At 33.6% G+C, this 24,056-nt stretch overlaps 3 protein-coding genes across 6 annotated transcripts; 1 reads left to right on the top strand and 2 right to left on the bottom strand.

The window, feature by feature from the left end:
- Window positions 1–917: 917 nt before the first annotated feature.
- On the bottom strand, window positions 918–7,281 carry LOC104894602 (uncharacterized). The gene is made up of 12 exons (XM_010680876.4): window positions 6,840–7,281; window positions 6,674–6,736; window positions 6,041–6,220; window positions 4,706–4,837; window positions 4,175–4,314; window positions 3,985–4,074; window positions 3,467–3,592; window positions 3,217–3,369; window positions 3,024–3,125; window positions 2,514–2,684; window positions 2,263–2,342; window positions 918–1,312 (listed from the first exon to the last, which is right to left on the bottom strand). Exons 1-12 carry the CDS (start codon window positions 6,883–6,885, stop codon window positions 1,192–1,194), a joined length of 1,404 nt encoding a protein of 467 aa, XP_010679178.2. The 5' UTR covers window positions 6,886–7,281; the 3' UTR covers window positions 918–1,191.
- A 4,300-nt stretch (window positions 7,282–11,581) lies between these two features.
- LOC104894603 (plant UBX domain-containing protein 1) lies at window positions 11,582–14,386 on the bottom strand. 4 transcript variants are annotated; one of them, XM_048643940.2, is made up of 2 exons: window positions 14,215–14,386; window positions 11,582–12,613 (listed from the first exon to the last, which is right to left on the bottom strand). In XM_048643940.2, exon 2 carries the CDS (start codon window positions 12,571–12,573, stop codon window positions 11,821–11,823), a length of 753 nt encoding a protein of 250 aa, XP_048499897.1. In that variant the 5' UTR covers window positions 12,574–12,613; window positions 14,215–14,386; the 3' UTR covers window positions 11,582–11,820. The 4 variants fall into 4 exon arrangements, with proteins under 4 accessions (XP_048499897.1, XP_019105336.2, XP_010679181.2 ...); XM_019249791.3 differs by having other exon boundaries at window positions 11,582–12,538; window positions 14,215–14,385; XM_010680879.3 differs by having other exon boundaries at window positions 11,582–12,551; window positions 14,215–14,385.
- A 6,112-nt stretch (window positions 14,387–20,498) lies between these two features.
- Window positions 20,499–23,700, top strand: LOC104894604 (probable WRKY transcription factor 21). The gene is made up of 3 exons (XM_010680880.4): window positions 20,499–21,933; window positions 22,026–22,151; window positions 23,209–23,700. The coding sequence occupies exons 1-3, from the start codon at window positions 21,149–21,151 to the stop codon at window positions 23,351–23,353; spliced, it is 1,056 nt and encodes a 351-aa protein (XP_010679182.2). The 5' UTR covers window positions 20,499–21,148; the 3' UTR covers window positions 23,354–23,700.
- The last annotated feature ends 356 nt before the right edge of the window (window positions 23,701–24,056 follow it).

Below are 24,056 nucleotides of genomic sequence, written 5' to 3' on the forward strand. Positions count from 1 at the left end.
TCCATAATGTGTTTCTTACCACTGAAATAATTAGCAAAAGAAAAAATTTAAGCTCAGTATCACTATTTTCATACTAATCAATTTCTCCTTGTACTACATGTTTGTATTTGTTTCTTACCACAACGACAAATGATGTAGATGGAATTTCATCCCAAGTCTTGGATAACACCTCCCAAGTCTTTAACAAACTAAGGTAGTTGACATCCACTGTTTGTATTTGTTTTTTTTATTATTCTCAACACGTTTACTAAGCTCAGCTTGAACATTAATATCTTTACATATCAATTAGAATCTATACTAATATATTAAAAGGCGTGCTTAAGCCAGAAATGGTGTCACGTGGCGCTCTAAGGGAGTTTTACTCCATGTAATCCACAACAATAAAAAAAAAATTAGAAATTGCATAGTGTAAGATTTGATCCCAGAACCTTAAGAATATACACTAAAGTATTAACCACTAGACCAAATAATATTTAGTGTTATCATCTTAAATTATAATATTAATAGATGAAAATTTTCCTTGCCCGGGCGTAGCCCAGGCCTAATAACTAGTACATTATAAAAAGTTGATATTTTTTATTGTGAAAGATTTTTTGGGACACATTCAAAAAAAAATTTGTTTTAATTTTAATAAATAAAAAAATTTGTTTTAATTTTAATTAATAAAAAATTTAGTATACATAATATGTCTAAATAGTTTAAAAAAAACTAAGTAGAAAAGAACGAAGGAAATAAAAATCAAAATTTCGTGTTTTGATATACATTTTAGTTCGAACAAAAAATCAATCGAAGAGTTTACGAGTGAATAACACAATGTAAAAACTGTGTCATAAGAGTGTTTTTGCGAAAATCGATTAGATTTCGTCACTCAATTCAAACCCCCTTCTTGAGTGTCACCTTGTACTGCAACATAATGATAATATAAAAATGTATTACCTATTAGAGAAAATAGTGATCAAAATACTATCATTCAGAGTTCAGACTGAGCTCAAGCATGAGGACTCAGATTAATGTAGCAACCCAGGATCAAACACGCATTAGTGTACAGCTACTCAAAAGTCAAGAGCAATCACTATACCTCTAGCAAAAATCTAGAAAAGAGGCACAATCACTATATTGCAGCCTGTTGACTACATCCCATGGCTGAAGTTCTGTTTTTTTTAGGTGAAGAGAATTCGTCTAGCGAAAAAACTACAGAAGGGAAGAAATATATTCTTCATATAATTCCTCGTGTGGATCAACGTCATACATAGAGGGTAATCCCTGCTGCTTCTTGTACCTTTCTACTGCGAGGACATCTGCTACTGCCTCCCTGCAATAACAAGTTTATACATGCGAAAACAAGTTTGTAAGGGGACCTGTCTTTGATGCATGCTATATGCATAACCAATCAGGCAATCAATGTGTGTCTACCATTTAAATGGTGCGCACCATTTCATATGGTATCGTTTCGCATTATAATACAATGAATAAAACATCCTCAATGAACAAACTAAACAACATGAAGATGAAAGTAGAACAAAAGAACAATACACGAGACTCAATGAACATCTGAATCAGCAATGAACAAGAAAAAAAAAAGATGAACATAAAGGAAATATATCTGATGAACAACCACTCAATCTAATGAACACTCAAAGAAAACACAATGAACAAAGATCTGAAATAAACAAACTAAGAAACATAAAGATAAAGGTCAACAAAGGAGAATTGTCGAGATCGAAGTTTATTGGAGAACAATTGATGTACATTAACTTCACAAGGTTCATTGGATAACAGTTGGTCATGTACATTAGTTTCACGCGTTTTATATTTTTTGGGTTGCGTTTTGGCCCGTGTCTACCATTCTAATGGTAGATAAGAGTCTAGAATATTAGACATGAGTCCACCATCTACCAATTGCACATATAATATAAGCAGCATACTAATTAGTCAAGGAATGGGGGGTTGGAGTGTCCTTCGATTCTCCAATACTACAGGACCGAAAACCTTAAACTCTCCAGGAAAAGAATGAGGCTGAATGGAGAACAAAATTCCAGCGAATAAGTGATATGGGGTAATTTGGTCAAGTATTTTGGTAAAAACTTGCACCACTTCCTCTGTTATTAACTGGTGAGACTTGTTTTCCGTTCAGCATTTTCCCTAGACAGACCTCACTCGTCACCTTGAGATAGGGACCAGTCGGAGTTGTCGAGTATTTATTTGTTTGAAACAATTAAGTAGAGGACATAAGAACTGAAATCGAAGAATTTGAAAGATCACCTGTAACTTTCTTGGAGCTCCTTGTTCTTCGGATCCAACTTGAGGGCAAGCTCATACTCCTTTTTGGCATTTTCATAGTCCTGCACCAGTAAACACACAAATGTCATAAAATCTCATCAAATCTCTAAGAAACTTTATATCAAAATAGTGGTTGAAGTTCGATAAGAAACATAGAAACACAACCCATTCTCTGTAAGGGGGACAAACATAGTACTACAACTCTACAAGTAGTCTACAACATTTATCCATACACGCAAAAGGGCCCAGGCAACCCCAGCTCGGTAATGTGCCTTTGGCCAGTCATCCCTAAGCTCAATGCAGGCCATGGCATCATGAAGAGCGCGCTCTCCTTCCTCCATACGAGCCCAGCAAAGACTCCTATTGGATAGCACTGCTGCATCTGTTGGTTTCAGACTTAGTGCCTGTACAATTATCATAACAATATACATTAAAATTCGTTCATAATCCATAGTCCATACCTAAACAACAACTGCTGAAGTTCATGACTAATAATCTCTCCTTTATCTAATAATTATTTCATTTCGACTTTAGCATCATTCACGTACCACACTTTTACCATAATTTATTTCTACGAGTATACAGAAAAAATCACACTCTGACTCTCAAACACAATACTGAGAGCAACTTTTTATAAACTTTACCAATTGATGATCAAAGTTGAGCAACGCAAAGATTAAAAGTCAAACAAGAATATTACTTACAGGAGAGAGGGATCTGAATATATTAAAGCAAATGCTCACCTCGGTATACCAGTATGTTGCACCCATATAATGTCCCTTGTTCACAGCTTCTGCTCCCTTCGCTTTGGCTTCCAGAAATTTCTGTTCTTTTAAAAGTTTCCTCTACGAATCATGCAAATTCGTCTGAATAAGAGCCAAGACAAATATATCATGACTCACTAGTTCTAAAAAGATTGAAGAGATGTCTGGTAACCTTATTTCTGGCTTCAGCAGAATTGACATATTCCATTATTCCACGCACGCTCCAGTCAGGAATGCCTGGAATTGGTGTAGTAACAGGAAAGAGCACCATCACATCGGCGTGATGGCCAAGTTGTGCAGCAATTTGTATTGGTGTAAGGTCATACTGAAAGGGCGAAATAATGCAAGTCAGAATTTCCATTTATGAAACAAATTATGGGGAGCAATGGAAATGGGTAAAAGTCACAGAATTCGGTACTCACAAAGTCGCGGACATCAGGATCAGCCCCTAAAGCAAGCAAACACATGATTATCTCAGTTTCTCCTTCAGAAGCAGCCACAATCAAGGGAGTCGTACCAAGTGTCATGGCATTTGGATTAGCTCCATACTACACAAATTAAAACAGCTTAGGAAGAAGATAAAAAAGAACAGCAGCTGCAAGACCAACAACAGGCCAAGAACAACGATGATAACGAATAGAATTGCTAATAGGTTGTCTTCTCGCGAGCAACTCAAACTCCCCCGATCATAACTCAACTCAAGACCTTCATGATCGAGCTGAGCGAGCTCTAACTCAAAAAGCTCAAGCAGCTAATAGTTTCCTCGACCCTCTTGCTCTTGACACTGTCTTCTCACAAAAGCTTAAAGCAAGGAGTGTGTTAATTGTTAAATAGTGCGTTTATGCTCGCGAAAGAATCAAGTTGGATTCTCCATGGACAAAATTAGCTTTGAAGTACAGAAGTGCAGGCAGTGAATAAAATGGATGATAGCAGAGCATACCTCAAGCAATGACCTTGCACAAAGAACGGACTTTGCTTGAATGGCACAAATCAGTGGTGGTAGTAATGTGTTAGGAGAAGCCAAATTAGGCTGCATGCATAGGATGAAAAAGAGAAAAAATGAGAAAAATAACAATAAAAGATCTACTTAAAATTAGTCATATGTGGGGGTAAAGCCTCAAATTAGGTACATTAGCCTGATTTTTGAGCAAAAACTCAACAGCATCGCTCATGCCATGAGCAACAGCAGCTTGCAGTGGTGTTCCTACACGAGCTTGTGCATCCACTTTTGCACCTTTTGATACGAGCAAACGCAACAGATTTGTTCGTCCTACAAAGACAAGACTAGATAACTGTTACTCGCTCATGTATTCACTATATATCTTTTGTTCTCTACACTAAATTTTGTAGATCATCAATGCACATCTTGGATCACTACTATCTTTAAATGTGTCTTAGCAAAAATTCAGAATCAAACATCTTTGCGATGTTCTTTTCTTATGCTCTTTCAAACAATGACTTTGACCACAGGATTCTGAGTATGATTGACAATCAAATACAGAGGGACAACTAATAATATCCACAACCTATTGCAACCACAACTGGTACAGGTGTACCAAACATAGGTACCAAATTTATTTTTTTTGAAGGATTAAGCACCAGATTTTCATACAAAAACATGTATATATGGATGTGATTATGTGATTGTTTTATCGACATACCTCTTTTTGCAGCATAATGTAATGGGGTAAATCCCTTTTCCGAAGCCATAGTACAGTCTGCTCCGTGATCAAGGAGATAAGCAGAAGTAACATAATCCTCCTCCAAAGTGGATATATGTAATGGAGTATCTCCTGAAAAATGGACAAATAACTCTTAAATCAATATTGACAAAGGTTACCTAAACATACTTTGCTTGTAAAACATGAAAAAATTTGGATGTAAGGCAGAAATCCTAAACTATTTAATAAATTTGTTGTTCCGCTTTATCCAAAAACAAACACTACGAAATCTTTTTCCGCCCAACCAAACATTCTTTCGAGGAGAGTAACATCATAAAATCAAGAAGTGGGCTACCGAACACTAATCTAGATTCAAGATGGAAAGGCTTAATTGGATATTTGGATGTAAAGTTCTCCAAACCGGTTTTGTTGGGTACAATGGGTTCAAAACCTTTGTTTAAGCTAAAACAACCTCTTAGCAATTGATGCGAGCACTTGTTGGTGATAGTGCTTAATAGTGCAGAATTGCTTGAACCAATACTAGTATATGTGTTCTGTGTCCAAAACAGTGTTACCTAATTCTTGTACAAGAATGCAATTCACTACACATGTACCAATAATTTACCTTTTTTAGATAGCAGTTCATGGAGGGTTTAGCGAATCAGATAACATTGGTCAAGAATAAATTTGGATTAATTCCACTTTTGATCTAATTTTTCCATTTGATTTCCTTTGTTGTATACAACACCATAATTACTTAATCAAGTAACTAATCACCCACTAATAGCGATTTTTCCCACATGAAAAAAAACCCATTAAATTGTTGGGTAAATGTCACAAATTTTAGCTACTACAAGTTATTTCCTTTTTCTTCCAAGACCTTGAAAACCCTTGGCCTCCAAAGTTATTAGTCATGTCCTTGGGCTCCAAGGCTAGTGCAAATACTTGGTCTCCAAGGTCATGGTTTACAACAACTTGTAACTTATTATAAATACCCATCATGCCTCCAAGGTCATATCACACTCATGTTACCCTTGTAGGTTGTACTCTCATATCCGTTCATATATTGGACAATATTAGTGCTCGTCGTTGTGGATTAAAGAGAGCTTTTCCCACGTTAACTTGTGTATTTATTTCTATCTATCTTGTCCATCTTTTACCTATTTTTCTCATTATTACTATTTGCTTCCGCTGCTAACCCCAACATAAATTAGTTCCATATATTGATATAAACGACAAAACTCACAAATAAGCATGAAGATTACATAGTAAGACCTAAAAACACTTCAAAAGAAAAACAAAAGCCTCAAAAAGTTGAGAATTTTGAGTCAATACCATTAGAATCTTCTTCATTGACATCAAATTTAAGTTCCTCAACAAGATACTTGCACACATCAAGCTTGCGCTCACTACTACTTGCTGCAGCAGCATGAAGGGCATTTCTACCAAAAGAGTCGTAAATTTCCTTCAAGCACTTTGCAATTTCACCTCCATTTGCAACTTCTTTCGCTAACTCTGTTATTAAACCCAACAAAAAAAAAAAAAAAAAAAACTCCACATTACAATCATTTTTTAGCCATCTTCTCGTTAGGAAACATTCACATAAATAATCCCAACTTTTATCGGTCTTTTCAAAATAATCCTAACTTTAACTTATTTTAAAATAATCACAATTTTATGGGTATCATTCTCAAAATAATCCGAACTATTACTTTTTCAATATATTACATACTAAAATGGTAAATGGATTAGTTGTAGGTAAGAAAAATGATACTTTGACTTATTTTGATAATGTCTCCTAAAAAATTAGTTTATAAAGACGGATGAAAATTGAGATTATTCACGATAATTTTTAATTCATATGAAGTATATTAATGATAAAAAATATTTTTAAAAAAGAACTTTTTTCATCACTCAATTAAATCAAGGAAAAAAGGGATGTTTTTTTTGAAAAGAAGGAGAAAATACTCTTCAAGACTTCTAGGTCCCCTGCAAAAGCTGCAGTGATGATACACTGTTTTAAATTATCACCTGCACGCAATAAGACGTAAACTTGAGTATTAAGAGGAGAGAGAATTTTAGTAGTAGTAACAGAGAAAGGAAGATGAAGAGGAATAGAGGAGAGAGAAAATACTATGGGAAGATGAAGAAGCCATTGTTGATTGTTGTTTTTCTTTCATTCAGTTTACAAGAGTTAAAGACTTCGCTTGATGAGACTATGAGAGTAGAACGTGGGAAATTTTTAAGGCGGTTTCTTTCTTAATCTCTATTATATAAAGGAAGAAGAGATGAGTCCTCTTTTGAAATGTCTATTTTGCGTCTTTTTCCTTTCTAAATCATAAAAGGAATGTCAAAATCAAAATCGGCACTCAAAGAAAACTACCGAAAATTAATTTACCACACTCACTCACAAATCACTTAAAAGAAGAAACTTTACAAATCACTCATACAATTGAGAAAATCAAGTTATAAAAATCACGCAAATCACTCAAATAATCAGGAAACTTTATTAAAACTAATTTAAATTAACATACAAACTAAAACTACTAACCTAGAACGCCAATACATACAAAAACATTTATAAAAAATTACTTACAAGTCACTATTCTCAAGAATCATTCACAATCAATGGTAGGCCATGATAAAAAAAGTAGAGGTGTATTTGTAGTGAAATCAGTTAGAAGTTAGACAAAGAAAAAAATTATTTACTTTTTTTTATAGTGTTTCCTATATATAATATAACTTTTACATATATTTGGACCTATCTGTTTCTATTATATACTAGCGATTAATTATCAAGGTAAAAAGGTTTATGTAAAATATCATTCAAGAATTAAAGTACAACATATCTCTATTATATAACGGAAGGGGGGAGCTATGGTGTCCCCGAATGAAGAGACTATGTTACTCCCTTCCCATTCTAAATTACAAATTTACTTACAAATCAAAGGGGGCGTTAAACAAAAATACCAAAAATATAATTATAACAATCACTCACAAACTACAACCTGTGAAAAATTGACTTGAAATCAAAGTGTCTACTTTCTTTATAATTTATGAAGTACTGTACTTAATTCAAAAATTAACTAAAAAATTATATTATTAGAAATCATAAATAAATTCAATAAAATTTCAATTTTGTTCATAGAACTTAACTTTCAAAAGTAAAAAAAAAAAAAAAAAAAAACAAACAAAAAGAATGGTGAGAGACTTAAGTGACATAAACTAATTCACTCAAATGTCTAATGTTCAAATTTCGACTCTTATGCCGAAGAAAATCGAGTTTCTGTTTCAACAAAAAATTCAAACACGCATCGCGTGCAAAAAATTCTAGTCTCTATTATATATATAAGGGAAGAAGAGAGCAATGGTGTCCTCTTTTGAAATGTCTATTTTGCCCCATTTTCCTTTCTAAATTATAAAAGGAATGTCAAAATAAAAATCGACATTCAAAGAAAACTACCGAAAATTAATTTACAACACTCACTCACATATCACCTAAAAGAAGAAACTTTACAAATCACTCATACAATTGAGAAAAATCACCTTATAAAAATCACGCAAATCACTCAAATAATCAGGAAACTTTATTAAAACTAATTAAAATTAACATACAAACTAAATTTACTAACCTAGAACGCCAATACAAAAACATTTACAAAAATTTACTTACAAATCACTATTCTCAATAATCATTCACAATTAATGGTGGGCCATGATAAAAAAATAGAGGTCTATTTGTAGTGAAATAAGTTAGAAGTTAGACAAGGAAAAAAATTATTTACTTTTTTTATAGTGCTTCCTATATATATTTGGACCTATCTATTTCTATTATATACTAGCAAAGTAGCAATTAATTATCAAGGTAAAAACGTTTATGTAAAATATCATTCAAGAATTAAAGTACAACATATCTTTATTATATAAGGGGAGGGGGGAGCTATGGTGTCCCCGAATGAAGAGACTATATTACTCCCTTCCCGTTCTAAATTACAAATTTACTTAGCATCAAACTAAAATACCAAAAATATAATTATAACAATCACTCACAAACTACAACCTATGAAAAAATTGACTTGAAATCAAAGTGTTCACTTTCTTTACAATTTATGAAGTATTGTACTTAATTCAAAAATCAACAAAAAGATTATAATATTAGAAATCATAAATAACTTCAATAAAATTTCTATGTTGTTCATAGAATTTAACTTTCAAAAGTAAAAAAAAAAAACAAAAAAAATGATGAGAGACTTAAGTGACAGAAACTAAACCAATCAAATTTTACAATTAAAAACAATTATATTTCGTATGTCTAATGTTCAAATTTCGACTCTTATGCCGAAGAAAATCGAGTTTCTGTTTTGAAAAAACATTCAAGCACGCATCGCGTGCAAAAAATTCTAGTCTTTTCTTAATTTTCGTTTGAGGGGTAAATTTTGTCTTGATTTATCACACAATAATAATGTCTTTCCTTCAACAAAAATTTGCCAAAATAGAGTTGAGTTGATCTTGTAGGAAACCACCTATTTTTAATTTTACATTAGGTACGGATCAAGCTCAATATTAAGAAAAGAACATATCACCTTTTTTTAACATTGTGACTAGATTAATCTATTTAGGAACCAGTGTAATCTATTTCGTGACCAATTTAATTGATTCAATAATGATATTCTTTAACTCATTCAGGGGCTAGTTTAATTCATTTAGTAACTAGTTTAATCCTTTTCGTAAGACTATCGAGTTATTTTTTGAAACTAACTGTTGTTGTTCGAGAATCAAGAAAAGAAAGAAAGGAGAAGAAAAATGATACCTAGAATTAGGGGTGTGCATTGGTCTAAGATCGGACCGGGGAAAAACTGGCTGGATCGATGGATCGAAATCCGGCATTTCCTTGGACCGGGACTGGACCGAAATTTTTCAGGTCCGATCCTGACCCTCTTTGACCGGAATTTTTCAAAAAATATAAATCTTTTTTATTTGATTTAAATATATTTATAAATTATATACATTAAAAATTAATAATTTTAATAATAATAATCCTAAAAGAATAAATAGTAGGTTTTTAAGTTTCTAACTTTCTACCTTTTAATTTTTTTAACCATATAAACTTTTTTTTACTAAAATAATTGAAATTCCGTTCCGTAACGGAATCTCCGGTCCGAATTCTAGTCCGGATCGGTTTATGCACACACCTACTTAGAATAATTTTAGGTTAGAGTTAAATGAAATTATTAGGTTCGTCTAATTTTATGTTAAAATTAGACCGCCTACTTTAATACTTTGTGAATAGTTTTATATACTCTTTATGTTATGTTCTTTTGGACTGAAATGATCTAAACTGAATGAAAATTGTGAGAGGAAGTAAGGGTATGTTCTCTTCGCATAAAACAGATAAACTGAACTGAATTAAACTGAACTGAACTACATTGAATTGAACTGAACTGAAATGAATAGTGATATGTGAGAGTAAAAGTATTGTCCAGAGCTGAACTGAACTGAAAATAAACTGGGGAGAACAGACCCTAAATTGAATTTATTTGAATTGAACTGAATTTTCGTTAATTCAATCCACAAAAACAGAGTTTAGTCTCTCCGTCCCAAAATATATTTCCCATTCTATTTTAGAAGTCAAACTATAAAATTTTCGAATATATATTTTCATTAATGTATATAAAATAAACACACTCATATAGGTCTACCATATGAATTTTCCCAAAGTTCATAGCATCCCACAAAAATTCCCAAATCCTAAATATGAAAAAAAAAAAAAGTGTACCGTGTACATATTTTCCGTAAAAGTCAACTTCGAGTCTGCAATCTACATGAACGTGCACGTTTCTCCCATAAATCAGGGTAAGATTGGTAGTAACTAGTAACTGAGAGATTTGATGTGTCATAAAAGTAGGAACTTTGTTTCTATTACTACAACAATTAGGAAAAGTTGTCAAAAATGTATTGACTTAGTGGTTAAAATTGAGGTGTTGTGAACAATAGGTCACATGTTCAAATCTTCCTTCTCTTTTTTGTACTTTGTACTGTCTTCGTGGCTCATATGGATAAAAAAAATGAAGAATTAGGAAAAGCTTCTTATCTATTGTATACTTCCATTCATTGGGTTTTTGTCCTTTTTTTTGTCCTTTCAAGTTTAGAGATTATTTTAGGATTTAAGATAAGCACAAGATTATCAAATATGCCATCTTTGAATGGTGATTTGTTCTCGAATCAACAGGCACAAAATCTATATCTATACTAATATATTAAAAGGCGTGCGTAAACCAGGAACGGTGCCACGTGACGCTCTCCCTAGGGAGTTTTAGATCATGTAATCCATGTACAATAAAAAAAATTAAAAATTGCATAGTATAGGTTTTGATCCCGTGACCTCAAGTTCATGCACTAAAGTTTTACCCACTAGGCCAAATTGTATTTAGTGATATCATATCAAAGTACAATATTAATAAATGAAAATTTTCTTACCTGGGGCATAGCCCGGGCCTAATAACTAGTTATATATCTTCAATCTAAGGTATGGAATATGGATGCTGGACTGGTGTTACTTGTTTGGAGTATAATTAGTCATATAATAATTATGATTTATTACATTACCACCAAGGACTAGTAGACTAGTATACACAGTATCAGTATAAATGAGTAATTTCATTTATATTTTTGTCATTTCGGACGATTATAAATTTCCGAACAGGGATTAAATTGTGGAGAACTTCAGTTACAAAGTATTAATTGTCTAATTATGCTCCGAAACAAACTTGATTTGCGTTGTCGAATTCTTAAAAACGGCTTACCGTTACTTGGGATTTTAAGAGAGGATGGGATTTACTCTTGGCTAAATGACTTATAATGCTAGATCACACCAACTGCACTAGAAGAAGATGCATTGCGGAAAGTTACGAACGATATAAACAGTAATTCAAACTAACCAAATCATAAATGAACACTATGAGCAACAAAACCCCTTGTGTCCTTCAATGTTAATCGACCGAAGCTCATAATCACAAAAACCAATCATGCACTTCTCCTCCTCAACCTTTTAAATATAATGAAGTGTAAGTCCTCTGATTTGGATTGCTTCGCGGTCCGCGGATGAGTATCACCTGTCACATCTTTAGCCACTTTGGCTTCACAGCCTTCTTGTCAGCTGGTTTTCTCTCGGGAACAACCGGACGATCATTCACAATAGCAGTTTCGGAGGTTGATTCCGTGACTTCTTTTACTGGTTCAGGTACAAGGTCCAAGCCCTTTAAAGACACTACATCTTCTTGAAGAAAGGGACCCGCATTGGCAGCATCCTCTTTCGGCAGATCATATGTGAAATGCACAATTGCACCCGGAACAAAACCGGCAGCAAAGAAATCCTGATTAGTATCCTTAATTTGCTTCTTTGGTGGGGTAGTATACAGATAATGTGGCAGTTCTGGTCTTGCTAGAACTTTCTTCAAAAGATCAAAGATGCTCTGTAATGGCTCTGATGGATGAAATATGGTCTCCAATGTATGACCATCTAAAAACCGTATCCTAATCACGGCTTTCGTAATTCGAGACCTACGAGCTGCTGTCTCGGCTTCTCGTAATTTCCTCGTCTTCAAGTACTTGTCTTCTTTCTTGGTTGCCAAGAGACGATAGTAATCCTCTGCAGTAAACTCAAGACACTCATCTGTTTCCTCCGTATTAGCTGCTTCAGGTGGTGGTGATTGAGAAGTCATCGTGGTTTCAAATACACGGATTTCCCTTCCATATTTTTCTTTTGCAGCTTCTAGCTTAGCTCTGGCTGCCTCCACATCCATAGGGTCAAACCGGTCAATGTTCGTTAGTCTTCTGCGTTTCCAAGCTAGGGGTGAATCAAAGTTCATTTAGCATATAAGCACAACCTACAAATCCACATTTCAGTAACTTTAAAACTAATTATTCATTGAACTCAAAGGTCAAATAAGGATCTATATACTACTATATACTTAGTACTTTCATAAGAGAAGTGGCCATTTTTAAAGTGAAACTTTACTTGGAATATCCTAAATAAAACTCTCAAGAGTAAATCAGATAACAAACTGTTACTTGCTAATGCAGCACTTATCTCCATATGTAAAAAGCCTCCAATCTATCCGCATTCAATTAATTATAACCTAGAACACCGTCAAGCCTTTTGAGTCCTAGAAAGTTTAGTCTATATTTCTCTCGGGTGAAATCAGTTGAACTGCAAAGCGGATTGTCCTAGTCTCTTTGCAGATGTGATGAAGTGAACAAATTTTCTTAATTCTTAACCTTATCCATCCTATTCTTCCAGAAAGGATCTAAGTCAACCAACAATGCCAAGTAGTTGCACTTAAAACGCTCTTTAACACGAGCCAAGATGCCGTTATGGGCTATCTTTCTAAAGATAAACTTTGTTAAGAATTGATTCAACATAAACTCCATAATGATTAACAAATGTCTGGTTCAAGTAGCTGGTCAGTGCATGAACGTCAACTAAAGCAAGTTCCACCGAAAGCAAATTATTGACTTCCAAGCACATGCACACAGACAGGGGGCGATACTGAGCCTAAATGACCTCCTAGGCTCAACTTGGTCTCAAAATTATGGATGAGCCAAGATTAAAAGTTAAAGAACACAAGCGCTTGAGACAATTGAGATATGAATTAAGTCGAATAAGTTTGCAATCACTGAGGAACTGTATACATGTCATGAAGAACTAATCGAAACTCCATAGTGGCAAAAGCTAGCACTAGCAATCAGTGTTAATTCGACACCTCCATTTACCTCAAAAATGGGGACACGACACTTTACTTGGATACTTCATTTTAAACTAAAAACTTGACTTTTTTCTACAAAATAGCCGAATCGGACACTTGGACACCCGTATCCGAGTAGACACTCAATCCGTATCTGAGTAACATAGCTAGTAATATTGTTAGTTCAAGTAGTAATTAGCTGATTGCAGCACTCATTAATTTAGCTCAAATACTCAAATTACTCGACTTCGGCTCAAGCTCGATCCAATAACAAGCTGATCAAAAACCGTATTTCTAAGTTCAATTATCTCAAATTCGAGCTCGAGCTATAGTTTAAGTTGTTTAAAGCCAAGACAATAGCAATACATGTAGAGAAAAGTGAAGAATCAATCTTGCAAAAGAAACACTCATACTGCAATTTTTTTCTTGATTGATCATCAAGATTCAAGATTGTAGCAATCAACGACAAAAATACCGTAATTTTGAGCACACAAACAATACACAAACCCTAAATAATCACATATTCACATTAAGCAACCAAATAAAACCCTAATTTCAAAAGAACACAAGGTATCGAAATTTATCATCATATTAAATGTTCCAAAAGAAATAAACAGCAATTACAAATACAGAAATTCATGAAATTAAGCTCCTATATTTCGCAAATTAAATAGAAATTATCAAGATCGATTGCTCAAAATGATATTCAATTTTCGAAATTGCAAATTAACATCAATGAAAGAAAACGAAACTTGAAGAACAAACCTTTTCTTTGATAAGGACGATGCACAAATCACCAGAAATATGAGATGAATAACTTGTAAGAAAGAATAATTAGAGGATCATAACTTCATGAAAGTTGAAAGAATTTTCTCTCTCTTCGATAACTTAAAGACTTTCCTTTTGTATTTTCATATGAACAAAATGTTTCCTTTTCTATAATAAGAAGATAAGCGGTGATAATATGGAATTGGGCTGATTTTTTAGGCTTTGTATTGGTGAGAAAAACCAACTAGCCCAAACCCATGTTTGATGTTTCATTAAGTTGTACCACTAGGGCCTAGGCAAGGTCTTGTATGGCCAAATTCTATAGCATACACCCGGATGTACCGTATACTTGAAACGTGGAATATAAAATCTTTTTAGATGAAAGAGAAGGCAAGGTTTGATTTGCTTTAATTTTGTTTGTTTCATACTACTCCCTTCGTTTCTAAATAGAGTTTTCATTTCTTTTGAGCACACGTATTAAGGAGATTTCATAGATAGGACCTAATTGTATTAAATTATAGGTAGACCCTCATTATCTCCTTTCCATAAGTAGGATTTAACTTAGCAAGATCGTGAGATATATATTTAGTTTCCAATGCTCGTAACATGTGAGCATGCTTAGAATATTATAGTTTCTTCTTGCTTGAAGATGGTGGAAAAGCTTGATGTTGTTTAACTCAACATTCAAAAAAACTACAAATATTTTTTGAAGTAAAAGGAATTTTATTAATTGATAACCGTACGCCATTTACAATAATTATCAAAGAAAATGTATGAAAATAGATCTAATTGCATCAAACATATTTCTCCACTCATAAATTAAATTATGAAGTCGATTAATCAGTTCTAGGAATGTGGCACATACCTTATGTCCAGTCGTTTCAAAGAAAATATCTACTCTCGAGAAAGGTTTGAGAAAGAATATCATGATTTAATTTAATTTGATAGACTGATGATGACTAGCATATATCAATTGGAAATTCTGACAGCAAACCATTGCCAATGACTCGCATCCTCTGAAAGTTGAACAATTACTATTTTTGTACATCTTCTAAAGTCATAACTAATTAACTAAACCCAAAAGATGGAACTGAGAATTCTCACAAAAAGGCGACATGCTATGTTACGTTAATAAACTATAATTCTTCATTATTTGCACGAAAAAATTGAAATCAAACCATAATTTCGGGCTTACCATCAACAAAATTGCTGATGTTAGCTTTAACCTTCATTTATGGAGGCTAGGATTCTTTTAGAGAGAGGGAAAAAAAATCAGAAGTAGATGATTATGAACCTTAAACAAAAAAAAGAAAATAATGGACTTTCAGAGAAACTTTCTCAATCTGCATTATCTCTCCCCCCCCCCCCCCTTCAAGTATTAGGACTTGACTTAGCAAGACCATGAGATAAATAGTTTCCAACGCTCTTAGCATGTGAAAATGCTTAAAGTTCAAAAACTATCGTGCTAAAATCCTGATTGTCGCTTCTTCTTGCTGAAATCTAAGATGGTGGAAAAGCTTGATGTTGTTTAACTTACAGTCTAAGAAAAAACAATAAAAATCCAGGAAAGAGAAGTTCTTGCACACACTACTTCCAATAAAGAGGCACAAAAGGTATAAACTTATACATATTTGATACTCCACTCCGACTCAAAATTTTCAAAACCACTCCGTAAATTTATAAAATACTCGCCTAAAATATCTCTGAAATACCATTAAAATGACCAAAACATCCTTTATCTTAAATTATGACTCTAACAACTTATACTACTATGCATTATGCACCTATCATGCATGCCTCGAGTACTTGGTCTTTCTCAAAACCAACTATATCAAAAGCGCAAAAACAAAACCTTGCATACTTTTGGAATTAGTCCTCTTAATTGGTTATAAAACCTCAATATTCCACAATGGGTCCAGAGTTTGGCTCATATTTTCTTATAGTGTTGGCAATTCTTAGAAAGACAAGAACTCCACTAACAAAAAAATGTTTGTGTATTTTCTTCCTTTTCTGTCTCCCCAGATCCCTAGGTAGCAGGCACATACTCTTTGCTTTTAGCTGTTTGCTTTGCTTTAATTTTTCATAGCCCCATGAAATAAAGTTAAAGTGCTACTACTATCATTTGCATGTGCCTCAAAAGCATGCAAAAATTCCTCACTTTCCCTATTTTCTAAAATTAAAGATACATATACTATAAACCCAGTAAAACCAGCAGGAAAACAAGTGCTTGGAGCATCGCAAGTGTTTATACTTCATATGGTAATATGTAGAAATATCTATTACTCAAAATTTTGTAATACAGATAAAGGATGTCTTGATCTAGTGTATAAGATTGAGGTGATGATGTAAACGATACGTCACAGGTTCGAATTCCTTCCCATTATGTGTACTTTAACTGGCTACTGCCTTCGTGACTCATACGAATAAAAATAAAATAAAATTGTAATGCGTACTACTGTCTATTACATTAGTAACACCATAATAAGCTTCTTCCCAAATTTTAGGAAGAGTTTGGAGCATGTTAGTATGTTATAATCTGTTTAACTGAAGATGGGCTTCTCGTGTTGAGTGGTCACTTGGTTGAACTCATTTGGCTAAAATTTATCTAGTTAGATATGAGATAGGAAATATAAGATGTAGTTATTAAAATGTCCTCTACTAGACTCATAGGATAAATATTTATTCGGCAAATTAAATTTTAGTCATGTAACGTTCTTTTAGGGAAAAAAAAGTGTTGTTATCAAAACGAAGGTGTCGTTTTTCTCAACTTTTTAACAGAGGGTAACAACTTTCGAGTTTTCATAAAGTTTAACTTCCTATAGAAATTAAATTTTTACCTAAAGTAATATAAATCAAACTGCTACAAAAATGTATATAAGGTCTACTTTTTAAAGTTGAAATTTGTGAAACTGTCTTGAAAAAACAATAAATGATAATAATGATAATAATGATTATGACAATAATAATAATTTATTAATTAATATCATAAAATATAATTATACAAAATATACAATAGATATTCTAATACTACTTTTACTTATTATTGTTATTATTAAGTATTAAAGATAATATTAATTTTTATAATAAATATTTTGATATTAATTATTATAATAATAATAAATATAACAATTGAAAGTTAATGAATCTAAACCAATTTCCTAAAATCAAACTCTATAAGTAAAACGTATGTGTAAATTTCATACTTCCTCCGTCACATTATTAGTTACCATTTTAGATCGTTTCAAAATAAATGAAATTTTACTTTATTTGGTATTCACTGCTCTCTATCATTCTCCTCATTACATAGTCCCTGTTTTTCTTTGTCTTTATATTTTTCCTCTCCGAAATCTCCATATCATGGCTTACATTTCATTTAAAACATAACAGAAGAAGTATATTCAACCAAACTGCAATACTTCCTCGATCTGTTTTAAAGTACTTGACGCACTTCTTCGAACACGCTTGTCAATATATAACTATAATAATTAATATTTCTACTTCCCTAAATGAAAAACTCATAAAAAGTAGATATTTTGAAGATATATATCAACACGAATCTAGCTAACAAGATCTCATATAATTTTCCCCGTACGTAGAGTGTGAATAATGCGAAAATCAAACCGTATCATCTATTTTGAAACGGACACCCTATTATGATTTGAAGTGCAAAAGCTACTTAGCTTGTAACAGTGATCTCAATTATAGCTTTATAGTCATAGCTCATACTATAGTAGTACTATGATTACAGTGATAAAGGAGATGCCATAATTACAACTCCACAATTTCAAAAGGTAGCTATTTTGAGACCTAATTTCTTGAGCAATAATAGCTTAATCCTAAGTCATATCTCAATCCCAAATCTTTTAACTTACCATAATCCCCATCATTATCATTATTTATACTCCTAAACATTAATTAGTACATCTCTTTATATTATAATCTAAATATGGATTCACACGTATATGGAGTACTTATTATGTGTGACACACACACACACTAAAACACTACTCCACTAGTTGATTTATTACGACAAAAAAAGTCAACGAATTTCTTGACATTGGGACCCACTTATGCGTACGTTAGAAACTGAGTAAGTACTAAACCAGTCAACAAACATAGGGTTACGTGTCATGCTTTAACCCCAGTTAATTTTTTTTCCAACCTGGCATTGTCTTATTGGTTGCTTTACCTCCACAACGGCTATCAAGAAGGGCCCCACTTATACCGGATAGTATTTCATTTGGGTAGAAAAGTGGGAGAAAAAGTGGGGAGAGGTGGGGAAATTGTGTGAATAATTATTTTTGGAGGAAAAGAAAAGAAAAGAAAATTCACAAGATTACTTTTGAATGATGCAAATTTATGTAGGAGATTTTTTGACATAGGGAGATTGTAAAAATTTTTTAAGAAAGAAAATATAAAGGTTTTATGGGATGCGTCGAGCTTTGGTAAAAAAAAAGGGCGTAGATTCGGACCGGGTTAAGGTTCGGGTCAAAAGCCGCATGCCGGTCTAGTGGGCTTTTCATACCATTTTCGAGCTGGGTCGAAATTTAGCCTATTTTCCAAATATAGGTTACCCGCAGTCCGTATTTTTTGCTCAAAAAAATCGAGCTCGGCCGCGAGGCCAAAAAAACCCTCCCAAAATTGGGTCGGGCTAATCTTGATCGCCTCTAAAAATTCATAAAATTATTTTTGCATTGTGAAGGAATACATAGGGTCACATGTTTTGAGAGAAAAATGGGGGTATTTTGGAAAGTTTGTGTAGAAATTAAGGATTATTCAGTCCAAATAAATCGACAAAAAAGAAAATAGACACAACATTTTAGGACACCAAAAAAGAAATGTGAGCACTATTTTATTTTATTTTATTTTTTTGAAGGGGACAGCATAATGCATTCATTAATCAATAGACAAAGTGTCCATGAGTACACAGGGAGAAACAACACTGGGACTAGGGATGGCAATCCAATCCGAATCCGAAGGAAAAAATCTGAGTTGACTCCGACAAAAAAGTAATCCGACTCCGACTCCGTTTAAAAAATCCGACTCCGAGTCGGAGGAGGGTCGGAGTCGGATCTCATAAAATAATCCGACTCCCGAATCCGACTCCGAATTTGAGTCAATCAATCCTTTTTTCTTATTTATGTAATGTATTATATATGTATAATCTGACTTCGACTTTCATCTAGTTGTATTATATAGGCTTTTCCCACAAAAAAATGACTAAATAATTGGAAGAAAAATAAGTCGGATCAGGTTCGGAGTCGGATGTTTGGATTTTAAGTCGGATATCCAGATTTTAAGTCGGGTCGGATCTCAGAGTCAGATGTTCGGATTTTAGGTCGGGTCAGATTCGGATTTTCAAAGTCGGATCTCGGAGTCGGACTCGGATTTAAAATCCGACTTTCTGTAGGGTCGGAGTCGGATTATGCATAATCCGGTCCAAGTCCGATCCGTTGCCATTCCTAACTGGGACAATGATTAACCCAACATTGTTCATAATCAAACGACACTACTTTCGCCAGGTGGTGGGCAACGAAATTCCCACCCTTTCCAACATGAGAAAATGAGAAAGAACAAAAACTGAAACATATAGAAGTAATATCGCCGACAATGACATCCAAATCAGAGAAATAGATTAATACACGAGACACGCGATAGATTAATACTTATGCATCTGACTCGATGATTAAATCCTTAAACCCTTGTATTTTCACCCATCCGGCAACCATATAAACGACTTTTACTTCCGCTACATTATATTATGAGAGGAAAAGAGTAATATTTTTTCACTCTCAGACTAAATTTTAATAGCCATTGATGTCCCTCCCCTATCCCAAAAGAAAACATGTGTGCATAAAGTCTCCCCACACACCCCTCTTTGGCTCTCTCTATCATAGAACGGTTCAAGCCTTCATTACAGACAAAGCAATTGCTTTTAATATAATAATGATTCTTACATAATACTTCCAAGTGATAAGTCAATCAATTTTTAGCCGTTTTGTTTCAACTGTAGTAAATTAATTAGTACCCCTAGTAATCAATTAATTTAATTTAGGCATACTTCAACTTATACTATTATTACAATAATTTTATCTCTTTTATTAAAATAATAAAGTTCTATGAAAGAAAAACAAAGGTCTTCACTTGGGACCCACCTGAAAATCTGTAACCAGAGTCTGCAGTTTCATTGCCCTTTTCCTCAACACCTTCAAAGCTTATTTAAATCACACCCTACTTCTTTTTCTCATTTCTCTTTTTTTTACCTTTAAACCCTTAACTTTCTCTCTCTAGAATTTTTTTTTTTTTTTTTTTGGGTCTATGTCTCATGATTTTTGCTTATTATTTTGTTGTTGGGGTCAAATTAAACTGAAATGAGTGATTAAAAAAACCAAAAAAAAGATGGGAAATCTGTGCTCTACCCCTTTGTTAGTGTGAACTGTTGAGCAAAGTTAAAGTCTCTATTCACACATACCTTCAACAAATCTTGAAGAATTGGAGAATCTAGGGTTTGAATTTACCAAAGGTCTGTCTTTTTTTTTTCTTGTTTAAATTCTCTTACTTGACTTTTTTCACTTCATTTTCCTTTGTGTTGTGAAATTTCTATGTCTTAAACTTTGATCTTAATCTGGGTCATTTTCATCTTTGATTTTTAAGTTTTTGAGTCAAATCTTATGTTCTTATTTTTAGTCTAATTTCTTGAACTTGAATGAAAGGTTCAATTTTTATTCTTGGAATTTGACTATCTGATTCTTAACCTTAATGGGTCTTTGAAATTCTGATTTTTATTGTCATTTGAAAAGTAATTTGTGTTGAAATGATGGTTGAACTTTTCCTGCATTTTTGGGGGTGGGAGTTTAGGGTTTGAAAACTTAGTTGAGTTTTTGTTGTTGTTGGTGTTGTTTTTGTTGCATATTTTGTGTCCTCCTTAAAAATGGAAGGGGTTGAGGAAGCTAACAAAGCAGCTGTTGAGAGTTGTCATAGAGTTCTTAGTATTATATCTCAACCCCAAGATCAAAACCAGTTTAGGAATTTAGCTGCTGAAACTCAACAAAGTGTGACAAAATTCAAAAGAGTTGTATCTCTTCTTAGTAAAGGAATAGGTCATGGAAGAGCTAGAATAGTGAAAAATAGGAGTACCCCTTTTCATCAAAGTATTTTCTTAGAGAGTTCTAATGGTCCTAAGGTTGAACCAAGTTGTAGTAGTCAACCTGTTAAGGCTCTTCAATTGCTGAAAACCAACTTGAATGAGGGTTTGATTCAAGAAAATGGATCCACAACTGGGAAAAGTTGTTTGTCTTTGGGTGGGAATTTGTCACTAGAAATGAGCTCAAGTGGGAAAACCCCACTTCAGCTTCATCATCCGAGTTCGACTGCGCATTATCAGTTGTTTCAGCAACAGAAGCTTCAGCAGCTTCAGCAACAACAGCAGTTGAAACATCAAACTGAGATGTTGTATCGAAGGAGTAATAGCGGGATTAATCTGAATTTCGATAGTTCTAATTGTACCCCGACAATGTCATCGACTAGGTCGTTTATTTCTTCGTTGAGTGTTGATGGTAGCGTGGCAAATTTGGATGGGAGTGGGTTTAATTTGATCGGTGTGAGTCACTCATCGGACCAGTTATTGAGTCAGCATAGGAAGAGGTGTTCTGGCAAGGGTGAAGATGGGAGTGTGAAATGTGGGAGCAGTGGAAGATGTCATTGTTCCAAAAAGAGGTTATTCCTTGCTACATTCTTATCTATTGGTTCTGTGTATCAGAATTTTAAACTTTATGAAATATTTTTTGATGATATTATGGTGGATGTAGGAAACATAGGGTGAAGAGATCAATCAAAGTTCCTGCTATCAGTAACAAGCTGGCTGATATCCCTCCAGACGAGTATTCTTGGCGGAAGTACGGGCAGAAGCCGATTAAGGGTTCACCTCATCCTAGGTATATCCATGTTCTATTTGATGTTCTGCAACTGCTGCATTAGTTTGTTCATTTTTAGTTTCTCACATTCTTGAAGTTCTTCTACTAATGTGAAATTGCAGATTGACAAATTTTAACTAAAGTATTATTTGATGAAATTTCTCATGTTTAATTCCTTTTACAGCTGAATTGCTATCTTTGTATGATATATTTGGTGCTTAAAGTGTAACACTTTATTCTGAAACAACTTTTGTGTTTCCTAAAGTTCATGTTCAACTTAGGCATAATTGTTGTGCTAAAGTTCAGATCAGTTCTGAATTGCACTTTGGATTATCATTAGCTACATTCGGTCTTACTTCTTATAGAATTAGTAGATTGAAGCTCCTTTATCTTTATAAAAGTTTCTGGTTAGCTTGATTTCCTGTCCTGGAATATATCAATCGAAAAGAGGAATTATATAACTTATTATGATTCTAAAGTAATGTCTACAAGAGGTAATAAGTGATGCATTTGTATGCCTCTGATGTTTAAGATGCATTGGTGCTGAATTTACTGTTATTAAGATTCTCTGTATGCCGAAATTTCTAATATTTACTCTATTAGAAGTTGACATGGCTGGCAAACTGTTCTTTTGGATTGTTAGTAGATCAGATAATAAACTAGTTAATGATCTTGCATGGAATATTTTGGCCCTGTTCTCCTCGCCTTTTCTTTTACTCTTTTAGGAAAAATAAGTTCAGCCAAGTTGATAATACATGTTAATTTAAATTCTGATAAAGGCTAATAAGTTGAGATAGAGGTTGTAAGGGCTAAAAGTAGGATCAATAAATTATGATAAGTTTAAGTGAAATTTAGGTAAAGAGAACACAGTGAATCCTTGCTTTTTGTTTAACAAAATTCAAATGTCTTGTTGAATAATGATAATAATTAACTATTGTTAATGTAAATGCTTAAAAGATGCTTCGATTTCTTTCCAAGAATTGTAGGTTGAATGTGCCTTAGATTTGTTCACAATATCATGTGCTCATAGATCATGTAGTACTTAAAGTGTTCTAGTTCTTATATGATGATTTTGCAGGGGTTACTATAAGTGTAGCAGCATGAGAGGATGCCCGGCAAGGAAGCACGTTGAGAGGTGCTTAGAAGATCCGTCAATGCTTATTGTTACTTATGAAGGTGATCACAATCATCCCCGCCTACCATCACAATCGGCGAACACATGATTCAATGATGCAGGGTTGCCATGATGAAACCTCGTCAGCTTTTGTGCAAAAATGGTAGATTGATCTGAATTGCTCCTGTACATAGTTCCTTTGACTCAGGCAAGTGAAAAGTTATGGATAGTCTTTCAGTATTTTGGGAGCAATTTTTTGAGGGAGTTCTAGAGAGATCATTGTATTGCGATTATTATGAGGTTTCAAGGGTGGGTGTGTCTTAAAAGTGTAAAAATCTCTTCATCTTCTTTGACATTCTGGGTTTATTATAGTTGGGGAGGTGTCTATATGGTTCAGAACTTTTAGCATGTCAATGTTTCTGAGTTTAAATCTTGCATTCTTCATATCTTTTACCATGCTTGATTTTGCAGCATATGGTCCCATCATTCGAACTCCCTTCATACAGAGTTTGTTGTCCCATCATTCGAACACCTTATGACTACGGTTAGGCTTAAAATTATAAATACTACCCTTATGGCTCGATTGGTAACCCCGATCATAATGGAGATAATGGTAATACATTTTAGTGTCGAGTTGTAAGGAAAGTATCATATACGTCAATGTCCATTGTAATATACATCATCCCAAAACATTTCTTTTGCTGCTAAAATTTCATTTCTATCCATTACCAACTGCTACGGTACGTGTATAGAGTGAACAGAAATTTGTGAACAAAATCACAAGTTTAGGGATGGAACTCCAGTACCAAGTA

Source organism: Beta vulgaris, chromosome 5 (assembly GCF_026745355.1).
Source record: "Beta vulgaris subsp. vulgaris cultivar EL10 chromosome 5, EL10.2, whole genome shotgun sequence".
NCBI classification, from domain to species: Eukaryota; Viridiplantae; Streptophyta; class Magnoliopsida; order Caryophyllales; family Amaranthaceae; genus Beta; species Beta vulgaris.